Source organism: Sceloporus undulatus, chromosome 4, assembly GCF_019175285.1.
Source record: "Sceloporus undulatus isolate JIND9_A2432 ecotype Alabama chromosome 4, SceUnd_v1.1, whole genome shotgun sequence".
Lineage (NCBI taxonomy): Eukaryota > Metazoa > Chordata > Lepidosauria > Squamata > Phrynosomatidae > Sceloporus > Sceloporus undulatus.
In genome coordinates, this window is record NC_056525.1 from 216460684 (window position 1) to 216488411 (window position 27728).

At 43.1% G+C, this 27728-nt stretch overlaps 1 protein-coding gene across 1 annotated transcript in view; it reads left to right on the forward strand.

Moving 5' to 3' along the window:
* Positions 1-4571: 4571 nt before the first annotated feature.
* Positions 4572-27728, forward strand: part of NECAB1 (N-terminal EF-hand calcium binding protein 1) — a 60152-nt gene continuing 36995 nt past the window's right edge. Inside the window, exons 1-3 of the mRNA XM_042466293.1 lie at positions 4572-4869; positions 8270-8294; positions 21586-21694. Of these exons, the coding sequence (XP_042322227.1) occupies positions 4738-4869; positions 8270-8294; positions 21586-21694 (266 nt within the window). The 5' untranslated portion in view covers positions 4572-4737. The remainder of the gene's footprint in view (positions 4870-8269; positions 8295-21585; positions 21695-27728) is intronic.

Here is a 27728-nt window from a genome sequence, read left to right on the forward strand (position 1 = left end):
ATTTAGCCTTCTCGGTCAGAGAGCTCTGATGCCACGAATCTCAGAATTCCATAGCACTGAGACATGGGAGTTAAAGTGGTGTCAAACTGGATTATTTCTGCAGTGCATATGCATCCCAGAAGTAACAGTAGGTTAACATGTTTATTAGGCCACATGAAAGACTCACAGAGAAATCAGCAAGCTTTCATGTTCAGCAAAAATCCTCATAATCCTGGATACTTAGCTTGGGGCTGAGACTAGGGGACAAGAATGTTGTAGGACATGATGTGGGGGGGGGGACACACAACCTGTAGCTTGCAATGTTGAATTACATGAGTTTTTATTGGATCTTATACATTCCCTCTGTCCCCCAATTAAAATCAGTCATGGAAAAGAGAGTTGATCTGGGGCAACAGCAGATCAGTGGGGAGGGCAGCTATGAAAGAATTAGAAAAAGTTCTAGAATATAAAGATGTACAACTCAGCATGAAAATTAGAATCATAGAAGTAATTGTTTTTCCTATTACCATGTATGGTTGCAAGAGCTGGGCAGTGAGGAAAGCGGATAGGAAGAAAATCAATTCATGTGAGATGTGATGCTGGAGAAGAGTGCTGAAGATACTGTGGACAACCAAAAAGACAAACAAATGAGTCCTAAACACATCAAGCCTGAAATCTCTGAACACACCAAGCCTGAAAAAGACAATAATGTTAGGAAAGGTTGAGGGACCCGGGAAGGGGAAAGAGAGAAAGACCAGATGCTAAATGGATGGACTCTATTAAGGAGCTCACGGGCATGAATTTGCAGGATCTTAGCAGAGCAGTGGAAGATAGGAAGTCTTGGAGGTGTCTCATCCACAAGGTCTCCATGAGCTGAGATTGACTTCAGGGTGATTAACAACAAACAGCAGTGGGAGAGTGGGTTTGATCTTCTCATCTATGACCTTGTTCACATTAAAAGTGCCTCCTCCCTACTGCTTTCCTCACAGAGAATAAGAGACAGCAGGTAATATTGTATTAGTATTTCATCCCACTCATCCTAAAGTGGGTTTCCAAAGTGGAATTTTCCTGAACGTATCCTTTGTCAGAGATGGGGCAGTCAGGCAGTTGCTCCCAATAATATTTGTTGGTGTGTGCCTTCAAGTCATTTCCAACTCATGGCGAACCTATCGTGGAGTTTTCTGGGCAAGATTTGTTCAGAGGAGGATTGCCATGGCCTTTCCCTAAGGCTGAGAGCATGTGACTTGGGAATCAAATCCTGGTCTCCAGAGTCATAGTTCAACACTCAAACTGCTATGCCACGCCAGCTCTCTCCCGAAAATATATTATTAATTTAAAAAGTTACAAAAGTCTTTTACATTAATTTATTTTAAGAAACAACTTGGTTCCACATAAAAGCCCATACAGTCCTATTGCCATGGACCCCTAGAAGAGGGGAAGCGGGGGGTGGTCAAGCCCCCAAGATAAACTGTAAGCACACACACACCAAAATGATCTGGCCAAACTGGACCCCCAAGACACCTTTGTCGTTGAGTCTACTCTGGACTTTAACAATCAGGAGTGTGCCAAATGTCCAAGCACTAAGAAATAGGCTTGTAAGAAATAAATTATTATTGGGTTTATTTTTTTAATTACAGTATTTGTACCCTGTCCTTTAGCCCAAAAGGTTCTCAGAGTAAACAAACAGCTTCATTTATATACTGCTTCATACTGAACTAACAGTGTCTAAGCAGTTTTCAACAGTAAGCTAATTGCCCCCAACAATCTTGGTAATTTTAACGACCTCGGAAGGATGCAAGCCTGAGTCAAGCTTAAGCCCTTTTGCTGGTATTGAACTCGCAACCTAATGGTTGTGAGTGAGTGGCTGCAGTACAGGCATTTAACCTGTTTTTATATTGATTGTGAAGATGTTACTGTTTTTAAATTGTTATTTGCTTGCTTATGTTGTAAACCGCCCTGATCTCAGGAAGGGCGGTATATAAATAAAAGTTTTATTATTATTATTATTAACCATTATGCCACCAGTGCTCTCCTTACAATTGTTATTATTTTTAATTACGTGGTTCCCTGCCCTCAGGTTTACAACCTAAAAAGACACAACACAAAAGAAGAAGGGAATGGTGGTGGGGAAGGGGATCAGGTCCAGCAGTTCTTCTCTCCCTCTGAGGCCTGGACCAAGGCAGATGGATTGGAGGGAGGGCTCTCCTTCTTAGCTTAGGCCAAGCCTGATGGAGCTGGACCTGCACCTCTCCCTCCATGGCCGGATGGCACCAGATGGACTGGAGGGAGGGCCCTGCTTCTTAGAAGGCACTTGGAAGGCAGAGGTCCAAGTAGCAGTAGAACCAGCAGCTTCTTCTTCCTCCTGGACCCTGAAGGCCCTTATCACACGAGCAAAATTTGAAGTTATCCCAGGGTCAATGTGAAGGCAATGTGTAGGCAATGCAGGAGCAATCATGAGGTTTCAAGTTTGTTTATCACACGATGCCAAATGCAATCAGGGGCCATCTTAAACACAGTCGAGGTCATTCCAGGGTCATTTCAGAGTTAGGTAAATTCGGGGGGAAAGAGGATTTACCTAACCCTGGAATGACCCTGGAATGACCCCGATTGTGTCTGAGATAGGGTTGCCATAGTGCCGGACCTCCAAACCGGGAAAAATGTAGGACAAAATTTTCAAATGTAAGCACACACAAAAATGTGTCCTACATTTGAAAATTCTGTCCTACATTTTACCTCGCGATCGCAGCGGGGAGCGGAGGCCAAGCGGTGAGGGAAAGCCTCCACTTAAGGAGGCTTTCCCTCCCCACCTGGACCCCGCCGCGATTGGAGCCAGGACGGGGCCTCGCCTTTCCTGGCCCCGCAGGGACCAGGAAGGAGGCGAGGACCCGCCGGCGATTGCCGCGGCCTTGCCTCATTCCTGGCTCCCGCAGGGACCAGAAAGGAGGCGAGCAGGCCGGCGGCGATGACTGGGGCTTCGCTCCTTCTTGGCCTCGCAGGCCAGGAAGGAGGAGGAGGCTGCAGGAGGCAGGGAGGTTTGTGCGGGCGGCCAAAGGCACCGCCTCCCTGCAGCCCTCCCGCCTCAGCCTCGCTCCCTCCTTTTCCTCTGCGTGGCCATGCGCGGTGGAGGAGGGCAGCGAGGCCCCAGGGTTGCCCAGCAACCCCGCTGCAACCGTGCCTTTTTCCCGGTTTTTGGCTGCACCCGTGCCGTGACCGGGCAGGTGCAGCCAAAACCGGGAAAAAACCCGGTTGCAACCGGGTTATGGCAAACCTAGTCTGAGATGACTCCTGATTGAAACCCCATGACTGCCCCTGCATTGTCTTCACATTGACCCTGGGATAACTTCAAATTTTGCTCATGTGATAAGGGCCATAGTCACTGTGTCCTCCCATTCTCTCTGCTGGGTTGTTTTGCAGCAGAGCCCTGTCAAGTCCTGGTTTTATAGTCCTAGCAAGCAAAGCTGCTGTGAGTGATGGCAGACACAGTGCCTACTGAGTCAGGGCCTCAGTCCTGAAGAGAGAGGATTCCATTTGGAAGGCAGAGGTCCAATTACGAGTAGAACCAGCAGCTTCTTCCTCCCCATGGCTGCTGTGGCCCTCCTTCTCTCTCTGCTGGGGTGCCTTACGGTCTTCTCTCCACAGCAGTGGCAGCTGGAAGGGAGGGAAAGTGCCTCACCAGCTGCTGGGACTGGCAAGGATGGCTCTCCTGTCCCCCAGAGCCCATTGTTACCATATGATTGTTATATAGCCCTGGTGGCACAGTGGTTAAATGCCTGTACTGCAGCCATTCACTCAAAACCACAAGGTTGCAAGTTCAAGACCAGCAAAAGGGCCCAAGCTTCTGAGGTCACTAAAATGAGTACCCAGACTGTTGGGGGCAAATTAGCTTACTTGCTGTTCACCGCTATGATCTTTGGAATAGCGGTATATAAATAAAACAAAACAAAATATATTATTGCTACTGTAAGGGCCAATACAGACAGGCCAAAATAAAGCTGCTTCGGATCACTTTGGAGGTATGCTGTTTAAATGATGCACGTGTCCTAAGAGGCCAGAAGCTGCACCAAAGCTGTGCTCCAGTCCCAAGGCCACCCATTGGTTTTGCATGGCTAAACCAGGATTTGAACCCCAGTTTCCATAGTCAAAGGGTATATCTACACTGTCAAAACATCTGACAGGATCGTGAGATCTCTAGCATGACAAGCTCTTTATTGCCTTCCCTGCACAGAGTGCTGTTGCCTCACCAAAAAACCCTGCAGATCCCAGCATACTTGTACAAATGGCCCCAGGGCAAAAAGGGATGTCAAGGGGCATTCTTTCCACAGTGGAGATCAAGGTGAGCAGGTGTTCTAAGAGCAAAGGATGTAGAGCCCACTCAGTGCATAAAAACACTCCTAGAAATATGCATCCAGGCTTCTTAGCCAGGCTCACCATGGAGGACAGACAGTTTGGCACTCCTCCTGGCAGAAGGTGGGGATGGAGGGCAGGTCCTGGAAAAGGAGGACGGCTGGCTGCACCCAGGGCCCAGCACTCAAACCACTAGACCAGGCTGCCTCTCTGAGCTGCACAGTCCCAGAAAGGGAGGGATGGTTTGGAACAGCAAGGGACCCTTTTGCTGGCAAGAGAGAGACTCGCCTGACGCCTGAAAGGGGCGGGGAAGGCAGAGGACTGGCAAAGGCAGGGAAGGAGCTGCTGGGGCTGGCAGAGCATCTCTCTGGCAGCAGAGCCACAGCAGCAGGAGCGGGATCGTCACGCGTCAGAATGGAGGCAGGCAGTGGCGAAGAAGAAGAGGGCAACGGGGACGCCTCCTCCTTGCCTTCCTCCCTAGGCTCCTGCGAGGTCCTCTGCTCTGCCTCCACCAAGAAGACCAAAGGGCTCTCCATCTTCCTGGATGTAAGGCATGCATTGAGCGCACCTGCCTAGCTCTCCTGGGATGCATCCGCACTGCAGAAATACTCCAGTTTGATACCGCTTGAACTGCTGGGGCTCCGTGCTTTGGAATTCTGGGAAGAGTGGTGGCACCAGAGTGGTGCCACAACCAACTACCATTCCCAGAATTCCAAAGCACGGAGCCCCAGTAGTTCAAGCGGTATCAAACCGGATCATTTCTGCCGTGCGGATGCAGCATCCTTCAGGCGGAGGAGTGCGAGTGCCTCTGCATCGAGGCACTTTTTCTTCTGTGAAAGGGGGGGGGCATGCTTGGTGTGTCCATTGTGTGTTGTTGTTGTTGTTGTGTGCCTTCAAGTCGTGTCTGGCTTGTGGCGACCTTATCCTGGGGTTTCCCATGGCAAGATTTCTTAACCATCCTTGACCATCTTCTGAGGCTGAGAGAGTGTGACCTGCCCAGGGGTTTTTCATGGGGATTCAAACTCTGGTCTCTATAGAGTCCAATGCTCCAACCACTGTACCACGCTGTCTCTCCTAAGCCTGGGTGTGTTGGGTGCCTTCAAGTTCTTTCTGACTTACAGCAGCCCAAAGGTGACCCTTTTCTGGGGTTTTCTCAGCCAGATTTGTCCAGAAGAGGTTTGGCATGGCTTTCCCCTGAGGCTGAGAGAGTGTGACTTGGCAAAGGTCTCCCAGTGGGTTTCTTCTTCCCCTCTCGGACCTCTTCCCGTGTTTTTATGCTGAGCTCTCATGCAGTCCTATATCTTCCAAGATACGGCTTTGCTTTCAAGTAGTAGTGAAGTGTCTTTGCATCTGCTTACATACAGTCAGCCCTCCTTATCCAAGGATTTTTTTATCCATGGATCCAAGCATCCACCGCTTGAAAACAATTCCCCAAAAGGATACATTCCAAATAGCATGCCTTGATTTTCCATTTTATATAAGGGACACTATTTCACTATGCCATTGTATTTAATGGGATTTGAGCATCCATGGATTTTGTTATCCATGGGGCGGGGGTCCTAGAACCTAACCTCAGTGGATAACAAGGGCCCACAGTATTTTTCTTGGCTGGCTGTAACAGTGGCTTTTTTAAAAATCAAATATATAAATTCATTTGATTTGGTAACAAAATGTATTTTTTTCATGGCAGCATGCTTGTTTCCTGCTTCACTTGGGGGTGATTGTGATTTAGCTGCTCTGCAAGCTGTTTTCACGGTTTTCTAAGGATAAAAACAACCAACTGTTCTGTACTACAAGTAGACAAAATTCAGAATGCCCTGCCTGCTAGTGTTGAGTCCCTCTCCTTAAAAAGAATCCCAAAGTCCTAAACATATCACAAAGGAATTCCAAAGGTAACTCCATGCCAAACTCCTCAAGATGCAAATCATGTACAGTGGTACCCCGGTACCACTGTACTTATTCCCACTTTCCCCAACAGTGGAACTCGTAATTTTGGGAAATGGGTTAGACATCTCTCTACCAGCTCCCAGATCAAAACTGTGCCAGTTTAAAACAAAAACAGTTAAACATACAAATACAGCAGGGTTGCAAAAATTAAAAATCCTGTTAGGGGGAGTATGCCGTTAGAGATATTCTGCAGATATTCAGATGCAGATATTCAGAGGAGAGTGGTTTACTCTCCTCTGCCATGTAGAAAAAGATCTTGTAGCACCTTTGATGCTTTTGGTGGAGCAGAAGCCAGGGACAGACATATATATGCCATAGGTATGTGAGAATGTCAGTTCAAATTCAAAATCCTTTGGGTATGGAAATGAAGTGGCAAGTCCAGTTTTAACTATGGACAAACACATACCCATTGGATATGGAAATAAGATGGCAAGACCAGCTAGACCTTGGAAACTAGCCTGCAGGTGGGGAGAATAGATGAGTGTAGAATGCCCCCTTGAGGATGGGGTCAGAGAGTGTTAAAATGTGTGTAGTCAGGAAGTAGACTGGAGTCTACGGAAGCTCATGCTGCCAACTTATTTCTTTCAGTGAGTCTCAAAGGTGCTACAAATCTCTCTACATACTGATTCTACATAGCCATATACTGTATCCTCTGAGATTAATGACATATACATCCAAGCAGGACAAATTGTTTAGCATGGGATGTAGTAAAAACATTTTTGGCAACAGTTCATTGCAAGCTTTACAAAGAGATTCCAGTACACTATTAGGAACAACTTCTTGATGGTAAGAGCTGTTCGAGAGTGGAACACACGTCTTGGGAGAGTGGTGGAGTCTCCTTCTTTTGAAGGTTTTAAACAGAGGCTGGTTGACCATCTATTGGAAATGCTTTGATTGTGTATTCCTGCATGGCAGGGAGTTGAATTGGATGGCCCTTGGGGTCCTTCCAACTCTATGATTCTGTGAGCTATCCTGAGAGGAAATCTCTTTGAACTCAATAGGACCTCCTTCTACACTGACCTCAAGTGGACTGTGCCCTGTGTTGCTGAGCTGCTTCACATTGCTGCAGACTCTGGTTGTTGTTGTTACTCGCTGTCAAGTTGGTTTCAACTTATGGGGACACAAGAAATAACAGACCTGCTCAGGTCTTCTAAATTTAGGGCTGCGGCTTCCTTGATTGAGTCTATTCACCTGTTATGGAGTCTTCTTTTCCCACTGCCTTCAGCTTTACCAAGCATTGTCATCTTGTCCAATGATGATATGTCCAAAATACAATAGCTTCATTGTAGTCATTCTGATTTGTAGGGAGAGTTCAGGCTTAATTTGTTCTTAGCAAGACTTGTTCAGAGGAAGTATGCCTTCCCCTGAGGCTGAGAGAATGTGACTTGCCCAAGGTCAACCAGTGGGTTTCATGGCTGAGCGGGAATCAAACCCTGGTCTCTAGAGTTGAGTCCAACCAATGCAAACCACTATGCCACACTGACTGCAGTTTAGGAGTTGCATTTTGTTTCAGTTTTTAAGAAAAGTAGTAGTAGAAGAAAAGGAAAACCCTGTATGCTCTTGGTTTAAAAACCTCATTTTTAAATAGTGTGTTCCAACAATCTTTTGAGTTCTTTGCATTCATGTGGGATTCTATTATATCTGAATTAGTACGGCATCACCTTTCTAGTGTGACAACAAAAGTGGGCATGAATTTTGGCACAATTGTGGCCATCCATTTAAGAGATTTGCACATGAGTGAGGATGAATGCACTTTGGACTTTTGCCATGAGACAGTGTTACTTCTAAAGTTAAGCTTCCTCAGAAATGAAAGATAGACAACCTGATCCCTTCCAGCAGTTTTGGGCTACAGCTCTCATAATACCTGTCCCTTGGCCATATTGACTGAAGTTTATAGAATTTGTAGTCTAAAACCACAAGTTGGTGACCCAATGGAATCAATCTGTCTATACTATCTACAAAATGCTAACAATAAATCTTGTTTATTTTTATTTTTTAGATACTGAGAAGAGCAGACAAAAATGGTAAGTCCATTATTTGTGATTTTAAAGAATCACACCAATAAAATAGTAGGAGGCACAGTGGGATATAGTTCTGTTTCTTGCTCCTCAATTTCTACAGCACTCAGGCCTTCAGCTTTCAGCTGGGTGTGTCAGAAGGGCTTTAAATGGTGTGTGCTGTATTATGAACCCAGTTTTACGTGCATTTTAAACTGTTTAAAGTATTTTAATATGTTTGTCTATTTGATTTGGGGGGGAAATTATACCATATATTGTTTGAACAGTATTTTGTTTTAACCTTACACTGTAAGCCACCTTGGATCCCATATTGAGAGAAAAGGTGGAATCAGACTGACAGAATAAGACTGAGGTCATATGATTGAACCCAGTGCCTTCCTGTGAGAGCAGGAGTTCTGGGATGCAAAGGGATTCATATATGGAACTATCTTGTTCACTAAAATAAATGGAAATCCTCTTGGTGATATAGAAACACCAGGTACTTTACAGAAATTTCACAACAAGCCATTATACCTCTTTTATTCTATTTGTTAGAGACATAAAGATATCTGATTGATTCTTGACTTGCCCACTTGCAAAAGGGGCCAAGATACAGTAGAGACTCTGTTATGTCAGCCGTGGAATTAGGGAAGCTGTAGTCCAATACAGAACCTCTGTAAAGTGGTGTGAGTGTTGGACTAGGACTCCTTTGATACCATTGACCATGGTATTCTTCTAAGCCGTCTTTCTGGGATGGGGCTTGGGGGCACTGTTATGCATTGGTTCTGGCCTTTCTTGGAGGGGCAAACTCAGAAGATGGTGCTGGGGGACTCCTGTTTGACCCCCTGGTCATTGGCCTGTGGGGTCCCTCAGGGCTCTGTTCTGCCCCCTATGTTATTTAATATCTGTATGAAACCGCTGGGAGAGGTCAACTGGAGTTTTGGATTGAGATGTCACCAGTATGCTGATGACACCCAACTCTATCTCTCTTTCCCTTCTGATTCCAAGGAAGTTATCTCTGTACTGAACCAGTGTCTGATGTCAATGATAGAATGGTTGATGGCAAACAAATTGAAGCTTAATCCAGACAAGACAAAGGTGCTCCTAGTCAGTCGTAAAGTAGATCAGGGAATTAGGGCTTTGCTTGTGCCGGATGGGATTACACTCCCACTGAAATTTCAGGCTCACAGCTTGGGTGTGCTCCTGGACTCTAGTCTGAACCTGGATGCCCAGGTTTCAGCAGTGGCCAGGAGTGCATTTGCACAGCTAAAACTTGTGCACCAGCTGCACCCATTCCTTGAAATGTCAGTTCTGGCTACAGTGACAGACGCCTTGACTGCATCCCGTTTGGACTACTGTAATGCACTCTACGTGGGGCTACCTTTGGGAACTGTTTGGAAACTTCAGCAGGTTCAAAATTCCACAGCCAGAATGCTGACCAGGGCCAGTTATAGGGAGCATATAACTCCCTTGTTGAAACAACTTCACTGGCTACCAGTTTGTTTCTGAGCACAATTTAAAGTGCTGGTCATGATCTATAAAACCTTACATGGCTTAGGTCCAGATTATCTGAGAAACTGTATTTCCCCATATGAACCTACCAGAACCCTAAAGTCTTCAGGAAAAGGCTTTCTTTCTCTCAGTCCTACCCCATCACAGGCTCACCTGGTGAGAACACGAGAGAGAGCTTTCTTGGTGGCTGCTCCTGTGCTGTGAAATGCCCTTCCATGGGAAGGAAATCTGGCCCCCTCCCTGCTTGCCTTCCGTCAGCAAGCAAAAACAGCTTTATTCAGGCAGGCTTTTAATGTCTAATCATGGGACAGCTTTTTATATGGGGTGTTTGTTATATGGTGTGGGTATCATGTTTTTATTGTGGTTTTAATGTTTGTAATTTTATATTGTTTTTATGTGAAGTTTTAATTGTTTAAATGTGTTTTTGTTTGTGAGCCACCTTGGGTCCCTTCTGGGAGAAAGGTGGCATAGGGGTAAAATAAATAAATAAAATCAGGGTTCAAACTCCTGCACAGCTGTGGAAACCCAGTGGGTGAGCCCAAGAGGAAGGCAGTGTCAAAGCTCCTCTGAATAAATCTTGCGGAAAAAAAAAAAAACCACACACACACACAAAAACATGAGGTTGCAATTAGCTGGAATCAACTTCTAAGCCCCTAACAATAAGATTTAATTATAAAATTATATTACATTAGTCCCATGTGTCCAGAACACACCAGATTAGGGAAGCATTTTGTTGTTATCTGACTTCAAGTCACATATGCTGCCCTATTCCTAAGCAAAAATGTCTGTCCAAAGGCTATGGAAAAGTAGAACTATTAAGTGCAAACAGAAAATGGAGAGAGTGAAACAGCACCTGTGCAGTGCTTACATTTCATTTAATAACATTCCTGAAGGCAAAGCAATGAGAATTCTGTAATTAAGAACTGATGAAAAGCACAGCAGGGATGGTGGTGAATACACAAGGTGACTATATTTTATTCAAAGGAAAATAACAGTGTACCAAGAAAAGGGGAAAACAACAACCAGCAGCGAAATGGTTGCTTCCTCTGTTAATTAGTTTGAAGCTTTCTTTTTGGTCATGCAGGGGAGGACACGTTCTGGAAGGATCCAGGAAAAAGTTTCTACCCCCATGATTTGCTGTAGCTACCCCATTTCTGAGAAACAAAACTGGAAGTGTCCTCTAGAATTTGCTTTTCAATGGCATTGATATACTTGGAGGCTTCCAGGGGTGGACATTCTAATGCTTCAGTCAATTTGGTGATGGAGTAGGGACAAGAAAGTCTGTGGACTGCCAAAAGTAGAAGAGGGCTCATGATCCTGCTCTTACTTTAATGGATCTTCATGTTTTGTGTTAAAGTGAAGAGTACGGTTCCCAGATTTTTTCTCCAGTCCTCAGAATGAGGGGAAGGAATCTCAGAGTAACAGCACAACATTGCAATGACTTGGTGTTGTCCACATCTATTCCTCATTTGTTAAATTCTGTGGTTTTTGTGTGAATGACATACTTTAAATTGTGCAGCTCTCCTCAATGACACACTGGGGACTGCTCTTGGAATAACCGCTCCCAGATTATGGAATGGCCTGCCAGAGGAGATCCATCACATTACCAATTTAAATAGCTTTTTAAAAGTGGATATCTCTGGCATGCCTTTCTTGAATAGATACCAGCCACAAAAATCGGAACCCATTACCCCTCTGAATCTGCTATAGCCACTGTTTGATTTGTTAATTTTAAAGTATGTTTTAAATTGTGAATTGTTTAATTGTTATTTTAGGAGGGGATATGGGATTGTACTGTTTTAATTTGTAAGCTGCCCCAGTTGTCTTGGACAAAGAGGTGGGATACAATTTATTTACTTATTTATTTATTTATTTATTTATTTATTTGTGCTGTACTAACAGTTAGCAGAGGTGGATAGCAAAAGGAAAGGGGGAAAGTTGGTTTTAGCAAGTACAAAACTGAGCCAATATAGCATGATGGTTTGAGCGTTGGAGTAAGTCTCAAGGACAAAGTTTTGAAATTCAATATGTTGCAAAATATATGATTATAGGAAAACAGCTACATTCAGCTAAGGAGTAAAATATTGTGATATTCACCACAGGAGTGCACCAGGAGGAGAGAAATGTTGGTTGGATATCAGAAATAAAAATCAATGTTCACAGCACTGACAATTGCACCAACTGCCATATTTTGCCAGTCTGGATGAGCCCTATTTTGGCAGCTAAACTGCTAGTGTATTATTTGGAAGTGATGACTAAAAGGATTAAGAATTTATTCAAGAAAATGATTAAAATATTGAAGATTGGGGATTTTTTGTTTGTTGGGTTGTTATTTACTTGATAGAGAAGTTTGATCTTTTTTGTTAGTTTTGTTTTAAACTATTTGACTAATAATTTCTAAAGAGTTGTATCAAAAGCAGCATTAATTTTTATTCTACAACAGAGAATTGATCTCAGCTCAAAAGATCAGTGCTTCCAGCCAGAAAAATTGGAGCAATATTGACTAGTAGGATGCTAGCTAGGCTTTCAGTTGGAAAGTAAGTATTCCTCTGCTTAATTTCACACTTCTCATTCAGTGGAGGCAGGCACTGAAAAAATATGAAAGGGTAAGTACTTGGGAATAAATGAGGTAGGATTTTGGGGTCATGCCTGATCTAGGTGAAACAGTGAGGCACGTGCTACAAGTACATTTTCTTGATTCTTCCAAATAATGAAATCATTGTCTCCTAAATAAAACAGTAGCATCAAATTTTTGAGTCTATAGCCTTTCATGACATAATATATATTAATACTGAACACTTCAGGGACCAGATGATTGGCTATAGTTGATGAAATGGATGCTGTATTTCCTCCGTGACTCTCTTTTGTGATGTACTATTTGAGTCTGGCAGAATTCTTATGACAAATCATCAGTGGTCTGTACTGTGCATTTATTTTATAATTTCCCTGCTTCAGTGGATTCCCCTATGAGTACTATGGTTGTTTTATCATTTTTCAGTTTCCTTTCTGCTGTGTAGCTTTTATGGCATTCTATTTCTCTCCATGCCATTTGGTGCACCCAGACTCATCATAAATCCTTTCCTTTCTACAGCTTTGTACCACTCACTGCTTTGCTTTTAACAATGTACTCTACAGCTCTGGCAACTCTGCCTGTTCCTAAGACTGATAACCAGGGAACTGATTTTGACTGTTTATTACCTGTTCTTAATTGGTGTTCCTAGTTCTCTGTAAGAAAGAGCTCTGAGTGCAGTATGTTGGGCGGATGGCACCAGCCGGGAGATAGTAACCTCACATAAAGGTCAGGTGCCAGAGTATTTCAGCAACTTGCAGCCCTGGGACAAAAAGAAGTGGATTCCCTGAGACCCTGGTTGCCAGTCCAGGATTGTTTGCTCTTTTATAATATGGCTGCTCTTTAGTGCCAAAGGTTTTGTGGGTGAGCATCTCTGTGCACAAACATACACTGCTATTAACATTGTCAGAGAGCCTTATCACATGGAGGTTTTTGCTGCTTTTTGCAGCTCAGATCTGACGTGCCTGTGAGTCCAACGATGCAAATTCACACAATAATGTGAATGTGTTCTCAGACACCATTCCTTTCTATGGGGGCTCGTTCCGTGGTGCTTCCGCAGTGAATCCAAAGTGACTCCTCATTTTGATGAATTCGGGGGAAAAGTGAGTTCACAGAATTTGCTTTCAAGCTCACTTCGATTTCACTCCGAATTGGTCTGGTGTAGAATGCAACTTTGCTTTTCCTCTGGTACACCACCACAACCCCCCTGGGTTGCAAATTTCCCATGATGCAGCGCAGCAACTTTCCCCCATTTCCTTTCTGTGGTCCTTTCACTTTCAGGGCCACCTTCAGGGCAACTCATTTTTTGGGAATATATATATATGTGTGTATGTGTGTGAATGTGAATATACAGATATGTCTGTCTGTCTGTCTATCTATCTGTGTGTTGAAATTGCTGAAATGGAAGGAAAAATAAAAAGGGATGAAGAAGACACAGAAATATTCACAAGGCAAATATTCATGCAATCACGCAATTATGCGATACAGGGAACACAGGGACGTAGCTAGGATTTTAGGAAGGGGGGGTCCAGACTAAGTGCCACCATTATAATGGGGCTTGAGTGCGGTGGTGCAGAAGCACACACCATTCATTTTTCTAATGGAAGGGGGGGTCCAGACCCCCAGAACCCCCCCCCCCTTGGCTACGTCCCTGGGGAACAAGAACTTACGCCCCTTTTCACCCCAGAGATGTACAAGGTCATGATGCATTCAAACCCCCACTGAGCATGTGCAAGGGTGCCGATTCGAATCGTTGAATCTCACTGGTGTGGTAATACAATTTGCACTCACTCCGCTTTGTGTGAATCCGCATCACGTGACTTGCCTTGGATTCAATTCCCCCTCAATTCAGAAGGGCAATGAAAGAGCAACCAGATGTGATAAAACATTCACATTATAATGTGAATTTGCATAGCTGAACCAGGAGTCACCTTGGATCTGAGTTGCAAAAACCTCCGTGTGATAAACATCAGAGTGAAAACTGGAGATGGTTCCAGTACCTTTAAATGGATATGTATATAAGAGGGGATTTCAGCAGGTATTGATTGTTATCTGGTTGTGTGACAAACAACACTTGCCGAAATCCCCACTGCCACACAATAATTAAAGATACAGGAGCTATTTTTCAGCTTGACAGCCTCAACTGCTATGGAAGTAAGGGAAGGAAAGGTGAGAAAAGCAATTCTAAAGAACCTCATGTGTACAGAGACAGAAGGGAGAAATCCTTCCTTCTCCGATTTTACAAACCTGGATTTGATTCCCTATGTATTCATCAGTGTTGGTGGTGGTGAATTGTGGTCTGCAGCAAAAGGAAGAAGAAGGAAATGGTAGGGCCACTACGTGGAGAAGATGGAGAAATGTTAACAGGGAAAAGAGAAAAGGCAGAATTACTCAACACCTTTGCTTCAGTCTTCTCAGAAAAGATAAAGGGTGCTCAACCTGAGGATAATGGAGCAGAGGACAGAAAAGGGGAAATCCAGCACAGAATAAGTAAATAGATGAACTACATCCAAGGATTTAAAAAGAACTGACAAATGTAATATCAGAGCCATTGGCAATAATCTTTGAGAACTATGGAGAACAGGAGAAGTCCCAGCAGACTGGAGGAGGACAAATACTGTCCCCATCTTCAAAAAGGGGGGAAAAGAGGACCCCAACAATTATTGTCCAGTTAGTCTGACATCTAAACTAGAACAGATTCTAGAGCAGATTATTAAACAAAGAGAGTCTGTGAACATCTAGAAAGCAGTGCCATAATCACAAAAAGTCAACATGGGTTTCAGAGAAAGAAGTCATGGCAGACAATTATTGTCTCTTTTTAGATAGAATTACCAGCTTGGTGGATGAAGGGAATGCTGTGGATATAGTATATTTTGATATCAGTAAGGCCTTTGACAAAGTTCCCCATGACATTCTTGCAAACAAGCTAGTGAAATGTGGGCTAGACACTGTTACATGGATTTGTAATTGGTTGACCGGCCGAGCCCAAAGGGTGCTCAACAATGGGTCCTTTTCATTCTGGAGGGAAGTGACCAGTGGGGTCCCACAGGGCTCTGTCCTGGGGCCAGTGCTATTCAACATCTTTATCAGTGACCTGGATGACAGAATTGGGAGCATACTTATCAAATTTGCAGATGACACCAAATTAGGAGGAATAGCTAATACTCCAGAGGACAGGATCAAAATTCAGAATGACCTGAACAGACTAGAAGGCTGGGCCAAAGAATAATCCCATGCAGGCATTGTTTGGAAATCAGGTGTCTGCTATGCAAGTCTCCTTCAGAAAACACAATCCTTTTCGTTACAACAGTTAAAAAAAAAAAAAAAAAAAAAAAAGGTACTAGACAGTGGGCCCTTGGCATCCATTGGGGTTTTTTTTGTCCCCCCCCCCCCCCCCCCCCCCATGGATACCAAAATCTGTGGATGCTCAAGTCCCGTTAAATCCAATTGATAGTAAAATGGTATCCAGAATCAAGGTTTCCCTATATTTGGGGGGAATATTTTCAAGCTGTGGATGTTTGAATCTGTGATAAATAATCAGTGGATACAGAGGGCTGACTGTATTTATTTCTCAATATACCATGGCCAGATTACTGAAACCTTGAATCTTATACACATCAATCTAAATTAATATATTGGTCTTAGTGGTACTTCATGATAATGTAGTTAGGATCTGAATGATACATTGCAGCCTGCTGAGCAAATTCAAGTAATCTTAGGCGGTTTACAGACCGCCAAATAGTACGTATACAATACGTACTAGGGTTAGGAAGGGGCGGTGCTTCCGCACCCCCCTAACCCTAGTACGTATTGAATACGTACAAGATGGCGGCGCCCTGTTCATACGGGCGCCGCCATCTTTACGTACTGGACGCACAGCGTCCAGACGTGTCGCGCCGCTTGTGACGTAGCGAGCGCGCCCCTGCGCCTCGCTACGTCGCAAACGCGACGCTAAAAGAAGCTCCGTTTTGGAGCTTCTTTTTTCGGTCCGCGTGGGAGTCGGGCCGTCTGAAGGCTCCGGCTCCCCCGCGGACCTACTGGCGGCGGCGGCAGACCGCCGCAAAGCGGCGGTCTGTACCCCGCCTTAGTATTTTACTGGGCACACTGTTAGTGAGTAAGCTGTCAAAGATAAATACCATTTTCATTTAAAAGAGAAGCATGTATTTTACAGTTTCATTTGTTCTCCAAAGGTAGAGGAAGTACAGGTTGCTGAATACAGGTTTCTATGGCTACTTGAGAAATGCTAATGTAACACATTAAAGAAGATATGTGAGAGCGGGAAGATGGGTGAAATGGGTGAAATCATATCTTGAAAGCTACGTTGCCAATACTGCATTTGGTTAACTTTCATCTGGCTGAAGAAAATGTCACTTCAGGATAGGATTTTTGTTTCATGAGTCATCCATCTTCATATGAACCCACTGCAACAAGTGAACTTTGAGAGGGATCAAAGAATAGAAAATGAGGATCTTCTGCTTTGGAAATTACTGAAAGAAATTGGATAAAACCATCTGTGCTCACTTCAGCATCTTATAGTACCTAAGGCTCATGTTTGATAATACATTTTGGAGGACAGCAAAAGTGTGATTATCTTGTAGCCACTGTGAGCTTAAGAGAGGCCAGTCCAAGAAGGCTGGGAGATTATTATTTACTTCATGGTCCCTTTAGCATTTAGCTGCACGTGTGAAAAATCTGTCTGCCTGGTTCTTACCAAGGTTTCTCAGAATGCCACTAGCATTCAATCTCTATCCCAGTTTTGCATGGGGTTGTGAGGCTTAATTACATAGAAATTCCTCTATACCTTTGTGCACATTCTCCCCAAATAAATGGAAACCTTTCTCATGTGCACATTTTCCAATGTACACATCACTCTATGGTTACTACAGCTCTCCTAGGAAGTAAGAGAGTCACCAAAAGCATCTTGTCATCATTATTTGGCTTCATAGTGGCTGGTTTGGTGGGAAATCTGCTCTAGATTTTAGTCCAGACTTTATAGGAGCTGTTCAGACTTGAACATTATCCTCCAAAATATAATCTTGCATAGATCCCTAGAGTAAAATTCAGAGCAGGATTAGTACAAGAGGGTCATCTGCTGCCACTGGCTGAATCATTGTCTCCTACAGGCTCTTCTACTGAGGTCCAAAAGCCAAGAGCTACTTGGCATCCATGACCCAAAGAGGTCTTCTATTAGACTCAAGAAATAAAACAAATGAACAGTAATGGTATCTCAGCTTCAGAATCAAGATTTTTTTTGGGGGGGGGGGAATCTATTGGCTGGCATCTTGTTTAGCAGTTACACAATTGTAAACTGCACTTACAATCTTTTAACTGCTGGGGATTCACATTTATGACCAAACATGACCCCCCCAAGCTTACCTTTACAGGTAGGTTTGACCAGGAGAGTGCTGCATATGTCCTTTCCCAACACCCTGATCTGTAGAGTCTCAAAAACATTTCAGTTGATGTGCTCCTAGGCTGCAAAGGTTTGTTGGTGGTACAGTGATGGAGTTCCATCATCATAGTTATGTTGAAAGTGCAGGCTCTCAGCTGCTACCTATTGGACTATTTTACTCTGCTGACATTTTTTCCTGACCAACAGTATAATTGGTCCTCACTATTCCACAGATTCTGCATCTTTAGCACTAACCCAGTCTAATAAAGATGTATGCTTAGTTATCATTTCGTGTAAGTTCAGTGTTCATCAGCATATCTTGCTGTAGTAAATTTCACAGTTTAATTATACTCTTTGTCAAGAAACTGTTGTTTTTTCAGCCAAGAAAATCCATATTTTATTTTGACAAATATATCTGACAAAGTCTTTCAGCATCAATAATGTAGGCAAAAGTAAAGTGGTTAATAAATTTTGAAACTCTACCAAACAGAAACAAAGAAGGAAAACATTTGTTATTTAGGAATTGCTCACTTTGGTTGCTTTCCATCACAAAGTTTACAAAATTCAGTCCTGTTGATTTGCACCCTGGACATAGACAGGAAGCCAAAGTAGTTATAAAACCATTGGGATATGTTCAGAATCAGTAAACTAGTTACTGTACTGTATTCTGAACCAACTGCATGTTGCATTAATTATTTAGCCACAGCTGCCCACTCCTGCTGTAAGGCCTGGAGAGTTTAATGGAACATCCTTTGTTAGGAGGAGGTCTGGAAAATGGAGTTCTCAGTGCATCTCCATCAAATGGGTTTAGCTAGAACACTAGAAATTCCACTTTTTAGGCTGCCAGGTTAATAACAAATAATGAGGAAAACCATTATAAACTGGGCCTGAATTGCAGGATAGTTTTTGCCAAGTACACAATGACTCATGTTCTAAATTAGGGGAGTTTATTTGTGAAGTTTGGCCCCATACTACTGTTAACGTGAATTAATTCTGTAATCTATAAGCCACAACATATGTCCTTAATTTTTTTAATGACCTCTAATGTCACAGAGGGAAGATAAATGTTTCCTTTCCTTTTATTTTGTTACATTAAAAATTCATCATCATCATCAACAACAACACATGCACATACACAAGGAAGTGGAATTTGTGAAATGGGCAAACTTGTTGAACAGACAATATATGATTCTAGGTCAAAAATACATCCAAAGTAGACATTTGTGAAGACAAATTTATTGCACACTCAGTGTTTCACATTTATTGTCTAATGCCAACAGACAGACACATTTAGATTCAGAATTTGTTGTTTGACAACTGCTGAAAGAGAAAAATAGCTCAAGCAAGACACTGTGCCATTGTATATAGTAGTTTATAGCTTTCAGTGCCTTAGCTGATTTACAGTGCTAAACAGACACTCCTAATTTCCTGTCTCTTCATGTCTAACAGTGCCAGAGGCAAGCTTTACAGGGTGTAGAAGGGAAAATTCATTTTTCACAATTTGCAGTCTGTTGTTATTTGAAAAGCCGAGGAGTTAATATTGTGGCTGAACTGACAGGCATTCATTTTCACAGCACACTCTTTAGTTTGTTCATTCCCCCTTAAGTGACAGATGTGGTCAATACTTTGACTTGGATGGATTCCGTTTGAATGATGCGGAACCAGCATCCTGTCAAAATTCACACATGAGGATTGCATTTTCCGTAGAAGACGGTACTTATATTGTAACTTCCCATTATTAGACACAAGTTGCACATCACCCCATGATGTTACTGGTGTGCAGTCACTGGGAAGCAGTTCTGAGAACATAAGTCAACCCAAAGGAAAGATATCACCAGGAATGCGTCAAAACATTTCACCACCATTTATCACTGTTCTTAAAGGGCCAGCATTCAATAATGGTCCTTCTGTAAAAGTATGCAATGCATACCTCAATTAACAAGGCCTCTGACAAAGAAGCTCCTTTTTTTTTTTTTTTTTTTTTGAAGTTGTTTTAATGGGAGCCCATCCTGCATCCACTTCTTGTCTTCTGACTAGCTGGAAGGTTTTTTTTTACAGCATTAACATTGGAAGGAGGATGAAGGAGGGCTGGAGAAAGAAGACTTTCACTGTTGGATTGCAGCAGCCTGTCTGCAGTAAACAGTACAATAAAGCTTGACCTGGGAAAGAATGCCTTGGGATTCAACTCTGGGTGATCCTTCTGTAGCTGTGTGTGCTTACTTACAACAGACAAGGTAAACAGCTGCCTCCAGAATCACTTACTGAGCATATATGAAGAGTAGAGCTGAAAGAAAAGAGGAAAATAGAGTATCCTGCCTCACCAGCTACCCTGGCATGTTGATAAATCTGTAAGTTTTGCCACCAGCATGGAAATCATAAGGAAACTAGAGGCCGTTGAAATCAATAAATCATCACAAGACACATTTTGGAAGAAGCGTTCAAGTAATTTCTAAAAGATTAAAAATGTTTTTGTTAACTTATGCAAGGCTTACCTGACCTAATTGTTTCATTTCTCATATGCAGAATGTTATGTTTTGAATAAAAAGTTTGCAGAAACATGTTGAACTGCTCTCCCTTTTGTGATATAGGACCCTATTCCTATTTTTTTCCATGTTATTTCTACTTCTGGTACTAAAGTTGCTAATAAAGAAATAAAACCCAGAAACACATCTTAATTAACTAAGATTTACCTGTCACCAAATAAATAAGAAATGAGTTTAGATCTTCATCATAATTTGATGCTACTCTTCCAGAATCTTAAATGCAGAACATCAGGCTATCTCCAGGCAAGGACTTTGGAACATCTAGCTGTCTCCTAGTGAGAAAATAAAGGGAAAAGTCAGGCTAAATGGCATATGCAGTGCAAATGTGAGGCATGGAAATGAACAACACTAATGAGTTTATCATACGGGAGGAATTTCTCTTAATTTTGAATGAAAAGAAAGCGGGACCAGAACGCATTCACGTGAATTCGCTAGTTGAGCGAATTTACGTGAATTCAAATTGCATTTGAACTGACTTCCCATTACCCGAAAATAGCTTGCCATTGCCTGAAATTGTGTGTGGTAGTCTATCATGCAATAACGTGAAACCCCATGATTGCATTCAGATTACCATTGGATTATACTTCCAATTTCTCTTGTCTGATAAACTCATGTGTTGTTTGATTCAAAAGACTAGGATCAGCCAAGGTGAAGTAGTAAGCCCAAGATTCTTTCAGTGTGTGGTTGGCTGGAATGATTGTGGAGACTGATGTGAAGAAGGTGCATCATCAATGAGCTATTGAGATAATTATCATATGTTGCTGAATACAGGAAAAGAGATTCCAGCCCAACATTAGGAGGAACTTCCTGACAGTAGGGGCTGTTCGACAGTGGAACACACTCCCTCAGAGTGTAGTGGAGTCTCCTTCCTTAGAGGTCTTTAAACAGAAACTGGATGGCCATCTGTCAGGGAAGCTTTGATTGAGAGTTCCTGCATGGCAGGGGGTTGGACTGGAAGGCCCTTGTGGTCTGTTCCAACTCTACAACTCTATGATTCTAACCACTCACACCTTTCCTCCAGTCTTGAGTCTTCTATTTGACTGTTTCTGATGCTGCTGAGATACTTCATGTTGTAGCTTGGTTATTGATTGAGGAAGCAGCTGCTCTGGTTACCTGGTAATAACATTCAGTTGTGCTTCTTGATTACCATTGATGTATATAGGGTTTTCTTTGAATTATGTAAAAATTTAACCCATAGAAATCATGTGATGCTTTTTAAAATAACATCTTAAAATCAACTGGATGAAAAGGCAGATCTGGTAGTATATGTAACCAATTTTTCTTCTGTTTCCTTAATTTCAGATGATGGCAAACTGTCCTTTGATGAATTCAGAGCCTACTTTGCTGATGGAATCCTGAGCAGAGAGGAGCTTCATGAGCTGTTTCATGCTATTGATACACACAGTACAGAGTGAGTCACTGGGGGGGGGGGGAGGTTTGAAAGCATATGGTGTGAAAAAAGGAGCTGGACATACTGGTTTGGTGCCAGATTATCACAGTTCAGGGAATGCTGTGAAAGGAGATTTATAATTTTATACTTATACTGTTTATACAAAATTATATAACTTTTTATACAAAACAGTTTTGTATAAACTGTATAAGTTTTTGTACTTATACCGTATAAGTATAAAATTATAAATTTTATATAAGAATACAAAACTGAGGCCTGTCTCTGACAGAAGGCAGATAGAGGAAAGATGGCATAGAAATAGGGAAAAGCTGTAATAGGGATAGGATGGCCAACTGTTGAGAAATAAACAGGGTTTTGGAAGGATTTTGTGAAGGATTAAATAGTTCAGCGATTAATTTTTGATTTAAATATCTATTAGTAAACTTCTACTCCTTTTTTATTTTTTACAACTGTTTCTGTCTGTTCCTGTTAGGTTTGGATAGAAAGTTGGGTTATGCTTACCACAGTGAAACCTCTGAATAACACATCCACTGGTTCACATAGGGATCACATCTGACCCCAGTACCAGATCCAGGGAGGGATCTTGAGGGACAAGGGGTAAAGTGAATGATAGGAGTCCAAGGGCTTGTAACTGCAAAGCCAGCCCAGAGAGGAGACCTATCATGTATAGTTTACTTGGAAAGGCAATGTGGATTTGCTATAAGAATTATCTGGTAAAACCATTGCTTTTTAAATAAAACATGAATTAATGCACCGTCTGTCTGGTAATCACTGCCTCTACGTGTGATTTTAAGCAAAAATCTTATTGGGAAAAAATGAGCTAATGAATTTAATGCTCATGAGTAACCCCCAGATTTTGATTTTTACATATGTTTGCTGCATGAGGAAGGTCTCATTCTGCACCCTCTCTCCATTTTTCCTGATAGCAACTCATTATCCTTGCTCTGGGCCAATGGTTTTCTTACTCTGGTCCATCAGATATTTCAGATTTCATTTCCTAGAAGCTCCAGCCCGCATGACCAATGGTCAGGGATTCTGGGAACTGGAGTTAAAAACATATGTAGGATCAAGACTGAGGACAACTGGTCTAAATTTCCATGTAGATTTCTGCATCTGTTTTTGAGGCTGCCTTCTCTATGTTCTTTGCTGCATTTCTCCAGAAGAGTACATTTTAGCTTACTCTCCAGGTATCATGCGCATCAGGAACAGTGACTTTTCAGCTCTGAGAAGAATGGAAAAAGAGTTTGTGCCATATTTAAGGGTGTTTTAGGAGAATGGGAAAATAGGTTATTTTTATCATTTCCATAGTGGAACTGGGCTGTAGTTCTCACTAATAGGGCAGTTCTACAATGCAAGGAAAAAGCTGTAAGGTCTCCTTATCTCACTCTATGTCCAGAAGAAAAGTACTGAAATACAGAAGCCTCTTTAACTTAGAGTCCTATGGGAATCAAAGAGGAAATACAGTAAAGCCTAAGTTAGGTAGAACCATGATGAAGAAAAAGTCTACTTAGACAGAGAAAATTGGAAGTTTTTAGAGATTTCAAGTTATTTCAAACACATACAGGTCGTTCTGACTTAGATCCTGAAATATTTTGACTCATTTTGCTGATAAAGATACTGCCAGAACATTAGTGGGAGCTACAAAGAACAAGTGTGACATGCATAGCATGGAAACAGTGCTGAGTCCGAATGACTGATATACATGAGTATATACAGTATAGGTCTAGCAATTTTAGTCAGAAAATTGATACAAAAAACCTGAGTTGACTTATCCATGGGTCAATGTAAGTGCTGTACTATAAAAAGGAACCATCCCTTGTTGAAAGGCCAAGAGTGTAATCTGTCTTGGAAGCATTGATCCCCCTCCACTCTTTCATCTATCCAACCATCAGTATGAGCACACTTATGCGTGCTGGAACCTTGTAAGTTCTTTGGCATTGTTTTCCTTTGCTTTATCCTTTAAATCCTTTGTTACATGCCCCTAAGTTTTACGCTTGACTTATCCATGGGTGATAGAAAAATCCATAATTCTGGATAATCCATAATCCAGAACCTTCCTTTGATTTGTACATGAGGTTGACTTATAGTCAAGCATATACAGTACCTGTTTCTGAAGGCCCCAGAACCCTATTGATGGGAGATAGGTATACAACTCACATCAACGTAGTTGATTTCAGACACCTCTGACCAAATGGAGGAGAGCTGATATTTTGAGCTGCAGCTCCTGATAGATTCATGGACACAGGATTATTGGAGATTATTGAGGAAATGCATGAAAAAAGAGTTAGCTAAAAATAAAAACTACTACTCCTTTCATCAATGTAATTGATTTCAGATATTCTGTCCTCCATTTCATCAGAGTAGGGCATTGAGCTATTCTGAGGCTGAGAGAGTGTCAAAGAGTTACCCATATTACGACTCCTGGGCCCACCTCTGACTGGATGGCCCTTGGGGGTCCCTTCAAACTATAGGATCCTATGTATTCCTGCATGGCAGAAGGAGGTTGGACTGAATGGCCCTTGGGATCTCCTCCAACTCTTGGATTCTGTGTATTCCTGAATGGCAGAAGGGAGTTGGACTGGATGGCCCTGGGTCTCTTCCAACTTTAAAATCCTATGTATTCCTGCATGCCAGAAGAGGGTTGGACTGGATGGTCCCTTCTAACTCTAAAATTCCTTCTTTGGACTACAACCAAAGTAGATGGGCTTGTTGTTGTTATGTGCCTTCCAGCTGTTTCAAGTTAAGGAAAATTCTTTGTTTGGACTTCTGCCATGTTATTTTGGTCATTTTTTGCTTTGAAGGTGAGCAGGGGGAGGACCTTCAAAGGAAGCTCTGTAATGTAAATGAAATTAGCACCCACACACGTAATTAGCATAAATGTTCGCTTGTTCCATTTTGATCATTCAGGAAACTTGTCAACAATGTCTCTCTCCCCCCTGAGAGGGAGAGACAAACAATTAAAAAAAATCAGAACAAGACAAAGATTGGTTTGACACAACACTAGTGTTCAGTCTACTAACAGAGTCCATTAATGGCCTTCAATTTGTTCTTGCAGAGTTCTGCAAACAGGGTCTGGCCATAGCAGTCCCCCCCCCCCCCATCACTGTGAAGACTCTAAGTAATTTTTCATTAAAGCTGTAACATTTACTTGATAATAAGCCCCACTGAATTCAATGGAACTTACTTCTGAGTAAGCACATGTAGCATTGGGCTGTAAAGAGAGTGTATAAAGTGTCATTAATTATAAGAAGTATTATTTTGGGAGCCAACTAGATTGCTGTCTTATCTTCTGACTAGGCTTCTTTGCCTTTGTTAAGCAGAAATCCAACACACCTTGTCACTGTGAAATTCATGCATTTTTCCATGTGAATATCTACATTTGGAGTGACTGTGAAAGGCAAAAGGGAGGTACAAACTCAAGCCAAGACTGAAGTTCAGAACAGAATACTGCCAAATACAAATTAAAAGTAACTTTCTCGTTAATGTTTGCCTCTACTCCAATATTTAGAATTGACATTCTCATAATATATAATAATAATCTTTATTCTACCCGCCTTCCACAAATGTGATCAAGGCGGCTTACAGATAAGAGACAATAAAATACAGGTTAAAATATATACATTAAAAATTAAAACAACATCAAGGAGTAGGGACGGGAAACAAACAGTCAAAATATCAGGGCAAAGATAAAACAACAACTGTTAGAGTTGGGGCAAAAAACAGAATTACTAAGGTGGGAATGCCAGCCGAAATAAGTGTGTTTTTTAGATCTTTTTTAAAGAAAGTAACGATGCAGAGGAACAAAGCTGTACAGGAAGCTTGTTCCACAAAGTGGGGGCAAAGATAGTAAAGGCCCTCTGTGAGGTCGTTACAAAGCGAGACTTAGGGACCTCCAACAGGTTGGCCCCAGATGTTCTTGAGTGTGCGGGGCGACTATATGGGGAGAGGCGTCCTCCAAGTACCCTGGACCAAGCCATTAGGGCTTATAGGTCAACAAACAACACCTTGTATTGAGCTCGGAACGAATAGGCAGCCAGTGGAGATCTTTTAATGTAGGTGTTATATGGTCTGCCCTGGATCTACCAGCAACCAATCTGGCTGCCATGTTTTTGAACCAGTTGTACTTCCCGAGTGTGGTACAAGGGTTGCCCCATGTAGAGCGCATTGCAGAAATCCAACGAGAGGTTACCAAGCATGTACAACAGTTTCAAGGTCCCCCCGGCTGAGGGAGGGACGCAGCTGGCGGTATCAGCCGAAGCTGATAACAAGCACTCCTGACCGTCGCATCCACCTGAGATGTCAGCTGGAGCGACGATCAAGGAGCACTCCCAGACTGCGCACCGAGTCCTCAAGGGGACGTGACCCCATTCAGGACCGGATGACAAATCTCACCACACCGGAGCAGGGGAACCTATACAGTACTCCGTTTTCCCTGGATCACACTGAGTTTTTGTTTTCCCTCATCCAGCCCATTACCGACGCCAGACAGCGCTCTAGAGGAGAGATACAGCCTTAGTTACTGCATCAGTCGGAGACACAGAGAAAACTATTTGGGTGTCATCACGGTACTGATAACACCCGCGCCCCGTGTCTCCGGATGATCTCACCCAGCGGTTTCATTGTAGATTTTAATAGCATAGGGAGACAAAATCGCTCCTTGAGGGACACCAGATGAAGGGCCCTCGTGCGGAGCGACAGTCTCCGCAGCTCCACCAATCGGAATCTGCCCGAAGGGTAGGAATGGAACACTGCAAAGGCAGTGCCCCCAATACCCAGTTCCCCAGGCGTTCCAGAAGGATACCAAGTTCAATGGGTATCGAAAGCCGCTGAGATGTCCAGGAGCACCAACAGGGACAACGCTTCCCTGGTCCATGCTCAGACGGAGGTCATCAACTAAGTCGGACCATGGCAAGTCTAAACTCAATAGCCCGCCCGGAAGCCGGTTTGAAAGTGGTCTAGAAAATAGGTGTCATCAGGATCGATTGAAGCTGGAACGCGACTTCTCTCTCGATTAACCTTCCCCAAAAAAGGTAGCAGCGCGAGTGGCCGATAGTTTATTATGAATCAGGGGGTTCTAGGGAGGGCTTTCTTGAGCAGGGGTTTGACATCCGCTTGCCTTGTCAATCTTTTCATGGAAACTGGCCCCTCACCTAGAGATGTGTTAACAATGCGGTGTTGTCACAGAGTAGACACCTGCCATTTCCCCCCTGGCTGCCAACATGAGGGGCAGGGATCAAGAGGAGCAAGTCGTTCTTCCTAACGCTTCGAAGAATCCTGTCCATTCATCATTTACTAACAACACTCGAAGTGATCCAGTTTACAAACAAGGAGCCACGGGCACGTCGGAGCCCTCTCCTAATAGTGATCTGCATGAATGCTTGCCGTCGAGATCGCCCTTATCCGAAGAGATTTTAGTCCGAAAAGAGTTGTTAAAATCGTCACCAGCAGGCTTTAGATGTTCCAAAATAGGGCTCAGGGAGGGAGAGCTATTAGCTCCCTCACAACCCTGAAACAGCCGTGTGGACCGCGGACTCTGCGAGACACAATACGTGCCAGCACGAACGTAGTTCTCGCTGCACCTATTGCCACTCCGTAGCCTTCAAATGTGAGCGAAGGAGTGTCCTGTCGGATAAGCGTTGATGTCTTTCGCCAGTTGCGCTCTAGTCGTTGCGCAGCCCGCTTCCTTTCCCTGAGACTTCGTATACCGGGTTGTTTGTTGGAGCAGGCCGGAAAGGACACTTGGGAGCGATACTGGTATAGCCCTGGAGAGATTAGTATCCCAGGTTGGTCAGGGCATCAACAAATCGCCGTCAGTACCCCAGTCGTATACCCCTCTAGGGCTTCTTGGAACCTTTGGGTTCCCAGCCTTTGAGGGTGGATCATCCTAATAGGTCCGCCACCCCCGGGGGGGCTTAAGGTAGAAGCCTTGATTTCGAGCCTCACCAGGAAATGATCCGTCCATGACAGGGAGAGATTTGAGAGATCTATACCCACGGAGCCTCCATGCCGAACTAAAGACCCACATCAAGAGTAT